This window comes from Hoplias malabaricus, unplaced genomic scaffold (assembly GCF_029633855.1).
Source record: "Hoplias malabaricus isolate fHopMal1 unplaced genomic scaffold, fHopMal1.hap1 scaffold_275, whole genome shotgun sequence".
In the NCBI taxonomy this organism is placed as follows: domain Eukaryota; kingdom Metazoa; phylum Chordata; class Actinopteri; order Characiformes; family Erythrinidae; genus Hoplias; species Hoplias malabaricus.
In genome coordinates this window covers 32501-45514 of record NW_027100792.1, presented here as the reverse complement: position 1 = coordinate 45514, position 13014 = coordinate 32501, and the positions used below count along the sequence as shown (strand labels likewise).

The 13014-nt window shown below is 44.9% G+C and overlaps 1 protein-coding gene across 1 annotated transcript in view; it reads right to left on the bottom strand.

The window, feature by feature from the left end:
• Window positions 1-6: 6 nt before the first annotated feature.
• Window positions 7-13014, bottom strand: part of LOC136680213 (arf-GAP with coiled-coil, ANK repeat and PH domain-containing protein 2-like) — a gene marked incomplete at its 3' end in the record, with an annotated part of 33921 nt that continues 20913 nt past the window's right edge. Inside the window, exons 9-21 of the mRNA XM_066658558.1 lie at window positions 9142-9254; window positions 8648-8699; window positions 8192-8292; window positions 6390-6495; window positions 6020-6228; window positions 5480-5549; window positions 5283-5377; window positions 4925-5133; window positions 2587-2688; window positions 1194-1286; window positions 788-998; window positions 304-414; window positions 7-57 (exon numbers count right to left, since the gene is read on the bottom strand). Of these exons, the coding sequence (XP_066514655.1) occupies window positions 7-57; window positions 304-414; window positions 788-998; window positions 1194-1286; window positions 2587-2688; window positions 4925-5133; window positions 5283-5377; window positions 5480-5549; window positions 6020-6228; window positions 6390-6495; window positions 8192-8292; window positions 8648-8699; window positions 9142-9254 (1523 nt within the window). The remainder of the gene's footprint in view (window positions 58-303; window positions 415-787; window positions 999-1193; window positions 1287-2586; window positions 2689-4924; window positions 5134-5282; window positions 5378-5479; window positions 5550-6019; window positions 6229-6389; window positions 6496-8191; window positions 8293-8647; window positions 8700-9141; window positions 9255-13014) is intronic.

Here is a 13014-nt window from a genome sequence, read left to right as displayed (position 1 = left end):
ACACACTCTATCAGATTGTTCTGATTGGCTCCTCGTTTCAGGAATAAACACACTTGCCTGCAGCAGAACGACATGCGCATTATAACTCACTCTCTACTCTTTAAACTTTAAATACAGCTCACAGCAAGTGGCTAAGACTAGAGGGATACGTATTACAAACAGCTACAAGTCAAACAAGTCAGAGAAGTGTAGTCCTTAAAAATCAACCATTAGGAGAATGTCTCAGATAAAAGCTAAACAGTGGGAAAGAAATGTTCAAAGCAGGGTGACGCTGCAGTGGTGTTAACTCCAGGGGTAACTGACCCTGTGTGTCCGAGGATGGTGGCGTGATGCAGCGGTCCTCTGCCCTGACTGTCGTGCTGATTTACACTCGCTGAATTCTGCAGCAAAAACTCACAGGTCACCATTGAGCCCTGGAACAGAGACGGGGGCGTTACAAAAGTATAAAGAAATCTATTTTCTAATATCTTTATCCAAGAGAAGGAAATCAAGACAATAAACACAAATGAGAACTAGTGTAATAAAGTCCCTCTGCTGTGCACGTCTTACTCTATTAACATCAATACCCTGTGTTTGAATGAACTATCCAGCAGTCCAAATATTCTCCACAAGGGGGAGCTATTCGCTCAAACTGCCTTTGTGTGCATCAAAGAAAGAGAAGAAACCCACAGCTGCAGATACACATTCATAAGAATTAAATGTCTGCTATCGACCCATTGCAGTTGCTCATTTAATAAACAAAATATAATCAGCGACAGGGCTCTAATCTATAAATCAGCCCTCACCCCCGTGCACAGCCATAATTAGGGGCGTCCTATTCTCGTCCTCGGTGTTGATCCAGTTGACCTCAGCTCCGTGGGCGAGGGCCTCGGCCATGTCCGGCAGACTGCGAGTGAACGAGGCCCAGTAGAGCTGCAGCCCGGGGGAATACTCCTTCGGCTCGCAGAACACCACCAGCTCCTTAGTGCTGCTCGGGGACAACTGAGGGTCTGCTGTTTCTGCAGAACAACACACAGACAGGGTCTTCACACACTCAGTGGTCATAAAGCAGCGGTATGGTTTTTGCTGTGGTGTCTGAAAGTGTCTACAAAGCCCAGTGTAGCTTTCCAGGTTCTTTACCATCCGTGTCCACAATGGACGGCCCTCGATATACACCTCTAACAGCGGTGATGGAGAGTGTGTCGCTCACTGACCTGTATCATTGAGACTGTTGGTGGACGGACTGGGGGCCAGTACCTCTCGGCTGCCGTCGGCACTGTTCTGGATCCCACTGTCTGCACTCTTGACTGTAAAACACAAACAAACTCCTCTTATTACACACGGATAAATATGGGGATCAGATCTATTGGGGCTTTTCCACTGCATGGAACACGACTCGACTCGGCTCCGCACGGCTCTTTTACTTTTCCACAGGCCAAATCTGGTACTTTTTCAGTCCCAGAGTGGCCAGAGCCATGTCAATCACCAGGAAATGCAGAGCTCATTCAAATTCAGCACAAACCGCTGCTTGTAAAATCTCTTAAAGTACAGCAGCTTTCACATTTATTTTTATCGGACTCACGACTGCAGCTCCTTGGGCTGATGGCCGACGAAAATCTCCGGCGAAAGACGAACGTGCAACAAGTAAAACTGATCGGTGAGAACTGGGGGCGGAGCCATGTTTAGTCCAATAATAAAAACAACACGCCATTTACTGCCGCCATTGTTGTGGTTTTCAAAGCCAGCGATTCTTGTTAGAGACAGGTTTTTGCGACGTCACTGGCTCCATTTCACCAGGGAGCTGCGCTAGTGGAAAAGCAATAAGCTTTAAGCAAGCCAAGCCGAGTCGTGTAGAGCCAGACCCATGCAGTGGAAAAGCACCATATGAGGCCTGAAAGGAGAAACTAGGAGTGAACTACCACAGAGAAAGATCTCAGGTACAAACACACACACACACAGTACATTGCTCTAGTAGCAAAAGAATAATAATGAATGATAATATCACCACATTGTGACAGAATGCTGTATGACAAATGTGACCCACCACTACAAAGTTAAAAACATACCATCAGTGTCTTAAGAAAACTTTTTGGTTTTGACTTCTCTTTGAAACACATCTTGAAAATCACAGACACCAATTAAAACAATTATACTCTCAATTATTGCGTCTAAAAACTGATGTTCTCACGTGTTCTCAAAGCATTGGCTTGGTGTCTGTGAATCATTACTGGTTTCTCACCATTTTCTTAAAACTAGTTTTGACAAAATTAAGACAAAATAAAACAAAAATTCATCAAAAAAGCTTAGGTATTAAATTCAAGAAAGTAACAATGATCAGGATTAATATTCCACTAATGTTAGCTGTGTACCGTACAGCTGCAATATTCAAAACGTCAATCGGTTCCTTTAGGGACCAAACAGAGGGTTTTCTCATAACAGTGATGAAAAACAAAAATCGCAGACACCTACAAATCATAACCCCGGAGAATGAACAGTATTAGGAATGAGATGATGAGGCTCAGGTGAAAGAAAGCAGGAAGAGCAGGAGAAGCCTGGGTGATGAAGTTATGGAGCCAAGAGTTTAGTGGGAAACACTGCTTTACTTACTACTGCGCAGCCTGGCTGCTGTGTCAAAGTAGGAGAAGAGCGAGTCTAACTCATCGGCACAGAACAGCGACTCACGGCGGGCTTCATCAACACCACTCGCTGCTACGCAAACCCCAGGGGCAAAGAGCAGAGAAAAAATGGCAGGGGCATGGGGCAGACGAAGAGGGCAAGGAAGTTGAGGCAGGGTGTGAGTGTTAGTAATGAAGCAGAGAGTAGGTCAGAGACAGAGAAAATAAAGCTGGGAGTGAGAATAACATCAGAAACAACTGCACTGTCCATGAAAAGTTTAGGGAAACCTCACTTTCCAAAATGATACGGATTCCTTTCTTGACTTTAATAAATGAACATATTAAATCAAATCCTACTAAATCTAACAAATTTATTGGAGAAGACATGTAGCAAAGTTGGCGGCACGGTGGTGCAGCAGGTTAGTGTCGCAGTCACACAGCTTCAGGGACCTGGAGGTTGTGGGTTTGAGTCCCGCTCCGGGTGACTGTCTGTGAGGAGTGTGGTGTGTTCTCCTTGTGTCTGCGTGGGTTTCCTCCGGGTGACTGTCTGTGAGGAGTGTGGTGTGTTCTCCCTGTGTCTGCGTGGGTTTCCTCCGGGTGACTGTCTGTGAGGAGTGTGGTGTGTTCTCCCTGTGTCTGCGTGGGTTTCCTCCGGGTGACTGTCTGTGAGGAGTGTGGTGTGTTCTCCCTGTGTCTGCGTGGGTTTCCTCCGGGTGACTGTCTGTGAGGAGTGTGGTGTGTTCTCTCTGTGTCTGCGTGGGTTTCCTCCGGGTGACTGTCTGTGAGGAGTGTGGTGTGTTCTCCCTGTGTCTGCGTGGGTTTCCTCCGGGTGACTGTCTGTGAGGAGTGTGGTGTGTTCTCTCTGTGTCTGCGTGGGTTTCCTCCGGGTGACTGTCTGTGAGGAGTGTGGTGTGTTCTCTCTGTGTCTGTGTGGGTTTCCTCCGGGTGACTGTCTGTGAGGAGTGTGGTGTGTTCTCTCTGTGTCTGTGTGGGTTTCCTCCGGGTGACTGTCTGTGAGGAGTGTGGTGTGTTCTCTCTGTGTCTGCGTGGGTTTCCTCCGGGTGACTGTCTGTGAGGAGTGTGGTGTGTTCTCTCTGTGTCTGTGTGGGTTTCCTCCGGGTGACTGTCTGTGAGGAGTGTGGTGTGTTCTCCCTGTGTCTGCGTGGGTTTCCTCCGGGTGACTGTCTGTGAGGAGTGTGGTGTGTTCTCCCTGTGTCTGCGTGGGTTTCCTCCGGGTGCTCCGGTTTCCTCACACAGTCCAAAAACACATGTTGGTAGGTGGATTGGCGACTCAAAAGTGTCCGTAGGTGTGAGTGTGAGAGTGAATGTGTGTGTTGCCCTGTGAAGGAGGAGTGGAGTGACTTCAGCCATGTGGAGGGGGTTGGTTACAAAATATTAGATGTACAATAAACCACGGTATTGTGTAAAAATATATTTGATTTAATAAAATTAATAGTAAGATAACATTTATTTTGCTGCAATTATGTGTTTTTGAACTTTTTAAAGTATTTTTCATTGTTCGAATCGCCAAGAATATCGTTATCACCAAAATACCCTGAAATATCATGATATTATTTAAAGGCAATATCGCCCACCCCTAATTCACACAGAGTCAGATTCCTATGGATGGAAAAAAACGCACTTCAAGTTTTAAGAACAAGCACGCATATATTAACGGTGTCTTTCACGTTACGCCGTGTCCTGTTCTATTTTCTGCATTTTACAGATGTGTTAAAAAAATCAGACCGACCAATCAGACCAACTGTTGTCATGATTACAGACCAAACAAACGAGCTCGTCTTGTTCACAGCGAACTATAATGTGATGGTTAAAATATAATATATTTAAATGACAGGAGAAACACACAAAATCAGAGCCTCAAATTCCCTCAGCGACCTTCGGAAACACCTTCGGTGTGAAATTTCCACTACGTTAAAAATCACGCTCTGTATTTATAGGTCTTAAGCCGAGTGTTATAAGAAAGTGAACACACTGCTGTCTTTTTTGTGCCTTCATTTCCAAATATGGACTGTATGGTGTGAGTGTAGTGAATGGTGTATATAAGTGTTTTTGGTCTTTAACAATATTTAGGTCCGACATTAAAAACATATCTTTCTGTTATATATCTTGCAAATTCTTTTTAACCCCACTTCAAATGTAATTTAGGCAAGGAGTCCCCAAACTTCAGTCAGTGGAGAGGGTCAAAGGAGTTGTATTAGAGTTTGGAGAAGACAGATTATTGCAGACCAAGCAGAAAGGTGGCCAAGGCTGTGCTGTATCTATGCGGTATTTCGTGAGAGTGTTTAAATGTTCAGCTGTGACTGACCCACCTGAAGCACCGGACCCTGGCCGGGCTTTAGGCGTCGGAGGCGGAGCTCTGGGCGTCGCTGGTGAAGCTCTGTGCGTCTCAGAGCCGACGCTGAGGCGTTTCTCTTGTTTACTCAAACTCACCACCTTCAGCCTCAACTCATCTTCTGACGGGCGCCTGACGAAGCGCCGATCAACGTACTTTGCTTTAATGTAAGCCTCCACCTCCTGCCTGCAGAGAGACAACAACACGGTTGAGGTGCAATGATTACCAACAAATTAAACACTAGTAAAATATATATTGAAGACTGTACATGGGAGAATTAGCCAAAAGGTTGCTGCTGAAGGATTTGGTGTGTGTGTGTGTGTGTGTGTGTGTACCTGGGATCTCCTGGTTGTGGTTTTTTCGCTCCCAGTTCCTCCCTTCGAGCTTCATATATCTGATTAATGACTCCATTTCCCAGCTCACACATCAGCTGCACAATACAAACAATCCAAATAAATACATACAACAATCTTCTTTTTCAATCTCTCTCTCTCTCTCTCTCTCTCTCTCTCTTTCTCTCCTCCTCTCTCACCTTCAGAAGCTCTGGCTCCCATGTGTCTAGTGTGAGTGACCTCACTTTAGAGAAGTGAACTCCCAAACTCCTGAACACACACACACACACACACACACACACACAATAGCAGAGTTAACAGAAACAGCAGGTTATGAGTCAGAATTTCAACACAGTCTTTCTTCAGAACACTTCACGGTCCATTTCAGCTGCATAAACGGGTCTTTTTCCCTAGCCCTGAAAAACAAAACAAGACCCTATAAAAGCAGGGGATATGGTTCATATCCTAATGCTAGCATGAGGTACAAATTTCAGTGCATACAACATTAGGATGATCTCAAAATATCATAAGATCTAATCTTGGGGATGTTGTATTCTATAAGCCATTACTGAAAGCTGTGTTTTCAGTGAAGAACACACCTTATTTGTATTTACACTCAGGTTATAAAGAAGGTTTACTGTCAAAGCAGATAAAACAGTTCTAAACCATTCCTGTGTAAGACTAGAGACAGCACATATGAGTGTTAACCCTGTTAAAGGTGTCTTTTTTGTTTTCTATACCTGTGTATACCAGAGCACTGTATGCAAAGAGTGATGCCCAGGTTGATGCTGGCCCATTTAGGATCCGGCTGCCCACAGTCACAACAGATGTTGTTTCCTGCGATGGCCATCACTCGCTGTAGAGCGCTCTCTCCTTTCAGACTCTTCTCTCTGGACTCAGAACCAGAGTCTAAACTCCCTGTGGACGGTGAGGATTTCCTGTCCAGCTTCTGGTAAGAAAACACAACGCTTTTATCAAACTCATGCCTCTGTGACACACAGACACGTGTTCCTCAGCACAGCTCTATTAATTAGTGATTGTTTACAGTGATTTTTCTTGTGAAACATCCTAGCCCTTGCTCTCTATGAGTGTAAGACAGAATAAAATCACCTCAGAGTCCTCTGATCTGTCTCTAAATGCTGAAGCGATGCTGTTCTGAACAGCTCTGATCCATGCTTGCCTCAGCTTCTCTGAATCAGCCTGCATCACACAGCTCCTGCACAGAATACACACACACACACAACATGAGTACAAGAGCACAGTTGATACTGATATCTGGGAGGGTGGGTTGGCCACCCCTCACAATCATCACACATGTACAGTGCTATGCAGCGCAGTGTTCTCCTCCAGTGTGTTCAGCAACCGAATGAGGTCGAATTAACTCCCAAGTTGATGGCATTTTGTGATGGGGGGTAGTAGTTAACTATCAAGTGTAACTGGGAATAATCCATCCATCCATCCATCCATTATCTGTAACCGCTTATCCAATTCAGGGTCACAGTGGGTCCAGAGCCTACCTGGAATCAGTGGGCACAAGGCAGGAATACACCCTGGAGGGGGCGCCAGTCCTTCACAGGGCAACACACACACTCAAACATTCACACCTACGGTCACTTTTGAGTAGCCAATCCACATACCAACCTTTTTGGACTGAGGGAGGAAACCGGAGCACCCGGAGGAAACCCACACAGACACAGGGAGAACACACCACACTCCTCACAGACAGTCACCCGGAGGAAACCCACACAGACACAGGGAGAACACACCACACTCCTCACAGACAGTCACCCGGGAAACCCACGCAGACACAGAGAGAACACACCACACTCCTCACAGACAGTCACCCGGAGGAAACCCACGCAGACACAGAGAGAACACACCACACTCCTCACAGACAGTCACCCGGAGGAAACCCACACAGACACAGGGAAAACACACCACACTCCTCACAGACAGTCACCCGGAGGAAACCCACGCAGACACAGGGAGAACACACCACACTCCTCACAGACAGTCACCCGGGAAACCCACACAGACACAGAGAGAACACACCACACTCCTCACAGACAGTCACCCGGAGGAAACCCACGCAGACACAGAGAGAACACACCACACTCCTCACAGACAGTCACCCGGAGGAAACCCACACAGACACAGGGAAAACACACCACACTCCTCACAGACAGTCACCCGGAGGAAACCCACACAGACACAGGGAGAACACACCACACTCCTCACAGACAGTCACCCGGAGGAAACCCATGCAGACACTGGGAGAACACACCACACTCCTCACAGACAGTCACTCGGAGCGGGAATCAAACCCACAACCTTCAGGTCCCTGGAGCTGTGTGACTGCGACACCTACCTGCTGCGCCACCGTGCCGCCCAAACTGGGAATAAGTAATGATTAAAATATGGTAGTGGAGCTTCATCCAATATCGTCATGATGAGTTGGAGTAGGGGTTTTGATCCAAACCTATTCATCCAACATCATCAAAGAAGTTATATGGAGCGGAGCCTGGGGTGGCCAATGATGGTCACCATAAAGTAATTTTCGGCCACCTCCCCGCCGACAAATTTTTGGCGGCACCATTTCCATTGGGACGCAATTTAACAGCGCACCTCACCTCTCATGGTGGCACTGTACTCAATGCCTGTATCAGTAAATGAGTGAATGATCAAGAAACACTACTAGATCCACAGCAACTTCACAAGGAAAAAAATAAGGCATCATTTTCTGTGCCGCCCCCGTGTGAGTAATGGTCTCAGTCTGGCCACTCTACAGTGTCTGGCTCCACCACCGGTGTCAACAAACCTTTCGACATGAGGAGTATCAGGAGCACAAATAAAACTGAAGAACAACCGAAAGAATCACACTTTCTTTGATTAATACCTGAAACACTACTCACTTTGTTGGTGAAACAACTTCAAAGCAGAAGCGGCGCTCAATATCCTCACAGTGTTTCACTGTACACAGCCTCAGATCCTCCACCACCACTGTGGGGTTATCCTGAGAGAACACAACACAACACAATAAGACATACAATATACGAACCAATACACATCAACACACTTTGTACACTGTGTTTATGTCCAACTGTATGCAAACGTTTTTGAAATAAATGTCAGGAAAGAAAATAGAAACTATGCACGAAAAAAGCTTAAAAAAAAAACCAAACATGTAGTTTATTGAGGGGTGTGAAGACTTCTGCACAATTCCAGACTATTGTACTACTTCTGCATCATCCAAATGCACAGCAGCTACAACCCTCCTCCTGTGTGTCTCCTTCTTTTAAATATGTTCTCTTTAGAACATGTTCCACATGAATATTTCATTTGAGTTTGGAACAGGATTGAGATCTAACCTTAAACTTTTTCTGGTACACCAGCTGATTGTTCTGAATGGAGAACCAGCGCCTGCAGAGGAAACACAGAAACATAGTAAAGATAAATGGACAAATTCACCTATTAATATATTTATAACCAATGACAAATCATGATCCTAAATTAATTAGAAAAGTGTGTAGAAGAGGAATCAATAACGTTATTTTTCTAAAACAAAATTGAGGAGTTTTCACTGAAAATATGAAGTAAACCTTATGCTTTGTTATTGCTTTAACACTTGTGCATTAATTCAAATGTTATGTAGGATTTAAAAGGTAAAATACTCCTTCTGCACAGTTTTAACAGTTTTAAACTTATATCTTTAAACCGTACGTCTCCAAAACAGCACCTTTACAGGAGAAGGAAGGAAACACCTATCCCACTTTGAATGGAAGTTAACGGACCGAGATGATTTTATTTATTTATTTTTAAATGTCATTCTGAAGCTTTACTCTTTCTGTACAGTGTTTTCCACCTGTTCCATGTTTTGAAGGCATTGCTGGCTCTCTTGAACAGATAGCCCTCCATAACAATCCCATTTTCTGCATCCACATTGTACTCCAGCTTGGTGTCGTCATTCGAATAATCCTGAAAACAAAGGAGGAGACAAACGCTTGGATGAATACCTCCCTATTTTCTATTACAGTAAATTGAGGCCATTTCTATCCTTTAACCAAATCATTCACACTGTAGCTTCACAAGTTTGTACACAGCACTTAGAATGAGTGAATTCACCCTTTTTAAGGTGCACACACACTGGGTGTAACCTCCACAGAAAGAGGACCCTCTGGAGTAAGCCTATGTCACCATGCTGAATGCCAAGCACAGGCTCGAGGGGGAGGGTATAAACCCCCAGGACTGGGCTACCGAGCTACATCCACTATCTTTGGCAACAGTTGCAGTGGTGGCTGTAGTTCCAGTAACTAATCATCTGCACCTGACCTCACTGATGCTCTCGTGTCACAGCGGGGTTTCAACATTGAGGCTGCTGCTGCATTTTTGAGATGAAAACACAGAATGAGCTGGTGGCCTCAAGTTTCGGACACAGTGCCCTGGAGAGAGTAAGTACGGTGTGGAAAAGAGCGTGGACGTTAAGTGTTGCTACTGAGTATGAGGTAAACATTTAATGTCACTCCACTTCCTTTGGATGATACCTGAGAACAGTAGGGTCAACTCAGAGCTGTCCTTCTCACTGTTTCCCTCTGTAACAAGACCTCTGTCATCAGATCCGCACTTTTGTTTGTTTTCTTTTCTTTCTGTGATGAGGAGAAGCCTCGCTTTCCTGACGCTCGCGGAGGAGATATAAGATAGGGCCGAAGGAGGAGGATTATTTTACAGTGGGTCAGGGCTCTGGTTTTATTCTACCAGCTTCTGCAGCACTGTTTTTTAGGTGACTGTAAACACTGTACTGGAGCTAAAGAAGGAGTCAGTCAACTTAAAGCCTGTATGTTCTCTGTAGATGATGTATTCATTCATTCACTGTCTGTAACCCTTATCCAGATCATGGTCACAGTGAGTCCGGAGCCTACCTGCAATCACTGGGTGCAAGGCAAGAACACACCCTGGAGTCCTTCACAGGGCGACACACACTCACACATTCACTACGGACACTTTTGAGTCACCAGTTTACCTACCAACGTGTGTCTTTGGAGCGTGGGAGGAAACCGGAGCACCTGGTGGAAACCCAAGCAGGCACAGGGAGAACACATGATGTGTTCACCAGTCAGTGAGTCTCCCCCCGATCACACAGACTGCCCCCAGCTTTGGGTTGGATTTGCTTTGTAAAACACAAGGCCAAGCCACTAATTCTTTTCAAACTGCCAATAATACACCACCGAACAGCTTATCATGAATGCAAACTGCACAGATCTGTCACATCAGCTACCCAGAGAGCAAGGCTAATAATGCTCTGTTAGAGAAGAGCAAACACCAAAGCCTTAAATTTGGGCCTGTTTTTTTTTCTTGCTGCATTTACACGGTTAGGATTGAGTCAGGTCAGACTAATTTCAACATTTTCCAGATAAGACTCAGACAAAAGGAGGAACAGTCACTGTCTGTGACGCAAGAACCAAAAATACCTTTAAAAAAATACAATCCTAAAAACTAACAGCACAGCTGTTTCAGAGACGGGGAAGAGGCGTCCAGATGAGAGCAGCAGGTTTCCGCTCTTTCATTTGAGTTAGTCGCGTTAATACAGTAAACTGCCTTTTATTTTTTCCAGACGATACACTTTCAGATTTTACCGAGTTATTCTTCCTCAGGCGGCACAGTGGCGCAGCAGGTAGTGTCGCAGTCACACAGCTCCAGGGGCCTGGAGGTTGTGGGTTCGATTCCAGCTCCGGGTGACTGTCTGTGAGGAGTTGGTGTGTTCTCCCCGTGTCCGCGTGGGTTTCCTCCGGGTGCTCCGGTTTCCTCCCACAGTCCAAAAACACATGTTGCAGGTGGATTGGCGACTCGAAAGTGTCCGTAGGTGTGAGTGTGTGAGTGAATGTGTGTGTGTCTGTGTTGCCCTGTGAAGGACTGGCGTCCCCTCCAGGGTGTATTCCCGCCTTGCGCCCGATGATTCCAGGTAGGCTCTGGACCCCCCGCGACCCTAAATTGGATAAGCGGTTACAGATAATGGATGGATGGATGGATATTCTTCCTCAGACATAACAGCTTGTCATGTGCAGAATTATTAAATATATTATACAAAACAAATGGACAATTCTAACAGTAAAATTATAAATAATATATCTTCAGGTGCAGTGTACAGTGGTGCGTTCCAAGATCCACCCGCAAAAAACGAATTTCCGTGAAGTAGAGGAAAGATATTTTTTATGTATTTAATGAGTATTTGGACTTTTAAACCCCTCCCTGTTACTGTTAACAACCCACCCTTTGCATTAAACAGTCTTCTATAATGTTTTTCAGCTGGAACTACATGTGATATCCCACCAGTTTCTTTAATAGAGTCATTCCTAAGCTGTGATTTAGCGTCAGTAAATTTCACTCGGATGTGGACGTGAACCACACATGCAATGATACATTGTGTCACCTACAGCCCCAGTCTAATACATGGAAATAATAATAAAATATTTTGGCTGTTCATCTTTCATGGTTTTCCTAGATTTTCCCTCAATATCCGTGATATAGCAGCCATAAGCGCCCCTTGAAAAAAACAGTGAAGTAGCGAATCCATGAAAGATGAACCGCAAAGTAGCGAGGGATAACTGCACTAACCAAATACAATAATCATAAATGTCATGAGCTAAATCCTGGAAGTCTGAATCATTTGTCTGAGACTAATTCAATATTTACTTGGTTATTTGTCACTCTGTAGACAAACCGAACTGTACACTGTGTGTGACCGGAGATGAAGAGGAAGAGAAACTAGATCATGTCAAAACAAAACCAGCAACCAGCCTCATTGTGAAACTGTCCGTTTTTAATAATAAAAAAGAGCATTTTTCCTGATGTACAAAACACACACGACATTAATGAATTTGAACTGAATCAATCGTTTTTATCCCTTAATTTTACACCTTTTCTATTGACTCTTAATACAACAGAAAGGGCAGTATATTGTGTATTGGCTGTTGTTATTAAAGCATCATTAACTTATCTGTGCTCTAGCAGCAGTGTGTTATCTTTATGGTAAAGCAGAATCGCTGACAGAAGGATGAAGCGGCGCTGGTCATTACGTAGGTCCAGATGGAGTTTCCCTCTTAGTAACCAGAGTAATGTGGATAACACTAAAGCTGACCTACAGCCAGCTCCTTCTCCAGACTCTTCCACCATCACACATGGCATTTCCCCAGCCTCCAGTCTCAGAGTAAACAGTCACAAACTGATCTAAGTGTATGCATACAGACACACAACCTACAGAGTGGAGACTGAAGTCTATATGAGCCTTATGTTCTAAAACTGCATCTGAGAGTGTGTGCTTAAATTAGCCACTACCGGTCCCGTATCAGGATCAAAGACAAACTCTATGAACCAGACAATGCTACACTGGCACGCGCAATGGAATCCGTTTCAGAATAAACTCTGATTCACCATCACTAACAGAGTCAGAGAATCAGGGACACACAGAGGAAGTACCTACAGAGGCCTTACGTGGATAAAAACAAGGATGTGGACTTCCACACACAAAAGCATCCAACATCAGTGTCAGGAGAAACATTATAAAGGAGAAGGAGAGAGGTCACTGACTGAAAAATGAATGCTCGTGGTGTCTGTGGAGATTTGCACATGGACCATGTGCTCCACACCGTGTCTTTGATAAAACCCTGGTCTTGTGTGAGTGGAACAGACTTCCAAAATGGCAATAACTTGAAGAGACAAAAGTTTAGAGGGCAGCGTTTAC